This window comes from Solanum lycopersicum, chromosome 10 (assembly GCF_036512215.1).
Source record: "Solanum lycopersicum chromosome 10, SLM_r2.1".
Lineage (NCBI taxonomy): Eukaryota > Viridiplantae > Streptophyta > Magnoliopsida > Solanales > Solanaceae > Solanum > Solanum lycopersicum.
Window position 1 is genome coordinate 24,014,030 of NC_090809.1, and position 2,613 is coordinate 24,016,642.

The following is a 2,613-nucleotide window of genomic DNA, read 5'->3' on the forward strand; positions in this document are numbered from 1 at the left end:
CCAAGTATTTCTAGTCTAGTTTAGAGGCTTATTTCAGACATAATTAGTTTCACCTTAGTATTGAGTTAATTACTTCTTTATATTAAACTCATTGATTTCATTTATCTTATTTATAGAATATGTGTGTTCCCCATATTTTTAGTTTAAATTTATGATTTAGCTTCCCTAAAAATTTATATTCTTTATTATGCTCATGCACATGCCAGCAGGGTTTATTTGGGATCACTTATGGTCCTAGGTTCCGTGTCCGCGTCAGGGGGTAGCTCGGAGCATGACAGTTTACATGAACGTCAATATTAACGTCAATGTAAACATCAATGTCAACGTGAATGTGGACTTCAATGTGAATGTTAATGTTAACGTTAATATGAATGTCAACATAAACGTGAATATCAACTTCAACATCAATATGAATGTCTACGTGAATGTGAACGTCAATGTTAATGTTAATGTGAATGTGAACGTTATCTTTAGCATGAACTTCAACATAAACGTCACCATGAACGTCAATGTAAAAGTCAACCTGGACGTGAAAGTTAAAGTGAATGTCAACATCAATGGGAATGTGAATGTCAACGTGAATCTAAACATCAACGTGAACTTAATGTAAATGTGAACTTAAACGTCAATGTCAATATAAATGTCAACTTAAGAGTCAATGAGAACGTAAACGTGATTGTGAACGTGAACGTTAATGTGAATGTGAATGTCAACCTCAATATAAATGTGAACATCAACGTCAACATTAATATAAATGTTGACGTGAATGTCAACGTCAACGGGAACATCATTATCAACGCAAATGTGAATGTAAATATTAACTTAAATATTAATGTAAATGTGAAAGTCAATGTAGCCGTTAATGTGAACGTTAATGTGAATCCAAACGTGAACGTCAATTTGAACAAAAAGTCAATATAAATGGAAATGTGAATGTCAATATTAATGTTAACGTGAACATTAATCTAAATGTGAACGTGAACGTGAACGTGAACGTCAATGTGAAATAGAACATCAATCTAAATTAAAATGTTAATGTCAATGTTAACGTTAACGTGAATATCAACGTAAATGTGAATGTGAACGTCAAGAAATAACTAAACACTAACGTCCACCTAGGTTACAATGTAAACGTGAAAATCAACATCAACATTTACGTAAACGTTAACTTAAACCTTAACGTAAATGTCAACGTCAACGTAAATGTTAACGTCAATGTGATTGTAAACATAAGCGTGAACGTCAATGTAAATATCAACATGAACGTCAAGTTGAATAGGAACATCAATGTAAATGTTAATGTTAATGCAAAATTGAACGTCAACGTCAATGTGAACATCAACGTACACATAAATGTCAAAGGTAACGTAAACATCAAAGTTTATATCAACGTCAATGTAAATAGCAACATCATGATCAACATGCATGTCAATGTAAACATGAACATCAATGCCAACGTCAATATGAATGTCAATGTAAATGTCCACATAAATGTGAATGCCAATGTGTACATCAACATCATTGTTAACATGAACGTCAATGTCAACGTAAATTTGAATGTAAATGTCAACGTAAATGTCATTGTGAAAGTGAATGTACACATCAATGTTAATATGGACGTCAACATGAACGTCAATGTTAAAGTTAATGTGACATCAACATGAATGTAAATGTGAACGTCAAGGTACCTAAATGTCAACATTCACATAAGTTTCAACATAAACGTAAACGCCAACATCAACATTAACTATAAATGTCAACTTAAACCTTAACGTGAACATGAACGTGAATGTAAACATGAACGCTATTTAAATGTGAACATGAATGTCAACGTAAATGTGAACATGAGTTCAACGTAAACTTCAACATCAACATTAATGTGAACTTCAACGTAAACGTCAATGTGAACATCAATGTAAATAACGTCGTGAATATTAACATGAACATCAATATGAATGTGAATGTCAACATGACCGTGAACATATACGCCAACGTCAACGTGAATATGACCATCAACATGAATGTTAACTTGAACGTCAATGTGAACGTCAATTTGAACATCAATGTGAACGTCAACGTCAATGTCAACATCAACATGAACATCAATATTAATGTTAACGTCAAAGTAAATTGTTAATGTGAACGTTAATGTGAACGTGAGAGTGAGTGTGAACTTGAACGTCAACATAAACATTAATATCAACATAAACGTCAATGAAAATACGAACATAAATGTCAACGTGAATGTCAATATTAATATTAATGTCAATGTCAACATCTACATTAACATCAACATCAATGTGAACGTAAAAATTATCTTGAACGTCAACTTAAATGTGAACACGTAAAAGTGAATGCAAAATTAACATCAACATCAACGTCAACCTCAATGTGAACATGAACGTAAACATCAATGCTAATGTGAACGTGAACATCAATGTCAATATCAAGATGAACCTCAACACAAATGTGACATGAACGTCAACGTGAATGAGAACCTCAATGTAAAGGTGAATTCCAAGTCAATGTCAAGGTTAACATCAACCTGAACATGAACATAAACCTTAATATGAATGTAAACCTCAACATAAACGTCAGCGTAAAGGTCAACAT

The 2,613-nt window shown here is 32.5% G+C and overlaps 1 protein-coding gene across 1 annotated transcript; it reads right to left on the reverse strand.

The window, feature by feature from the left end:
- Positions 1-226: 226 nt before the first annotated feature.
- On the reverse strand, positions 227-1,427 carry LOC138338754 (uncharacterized). The gene is made up of 2 exons (XM_069289841.1): positions 1,176-1,427; positions 227-523 (listed from the first exon to the last, which is right to left on the reverse strand). The coding sequence occupies exons 1-2, from the start codon at positions 1,425-1,427 to the stop codon at positions 227-229; spliced, it is 549 nt and encodes a 182-aa protein (XP_069145942.1).
- Between the last annotated feature and the right edge of the window lie 1,186 nt (positions 1,428-2,613).

Coding starts and splice junctions, on each gene's coding strand:
- LOC138338754 (XM_069289841.1), bottom strand. CDS start 1,427: ATGCATGTTGATCATGATGTTGCTATTTACATTGACGTTGATATAAAC. Junction 524..1,175: donor ACGTTGACATTTACGTTAAG/GTTTAAGTTAAC, acceptor TTTCACGTCCAG/GTTGACTTTTACATTGACGT.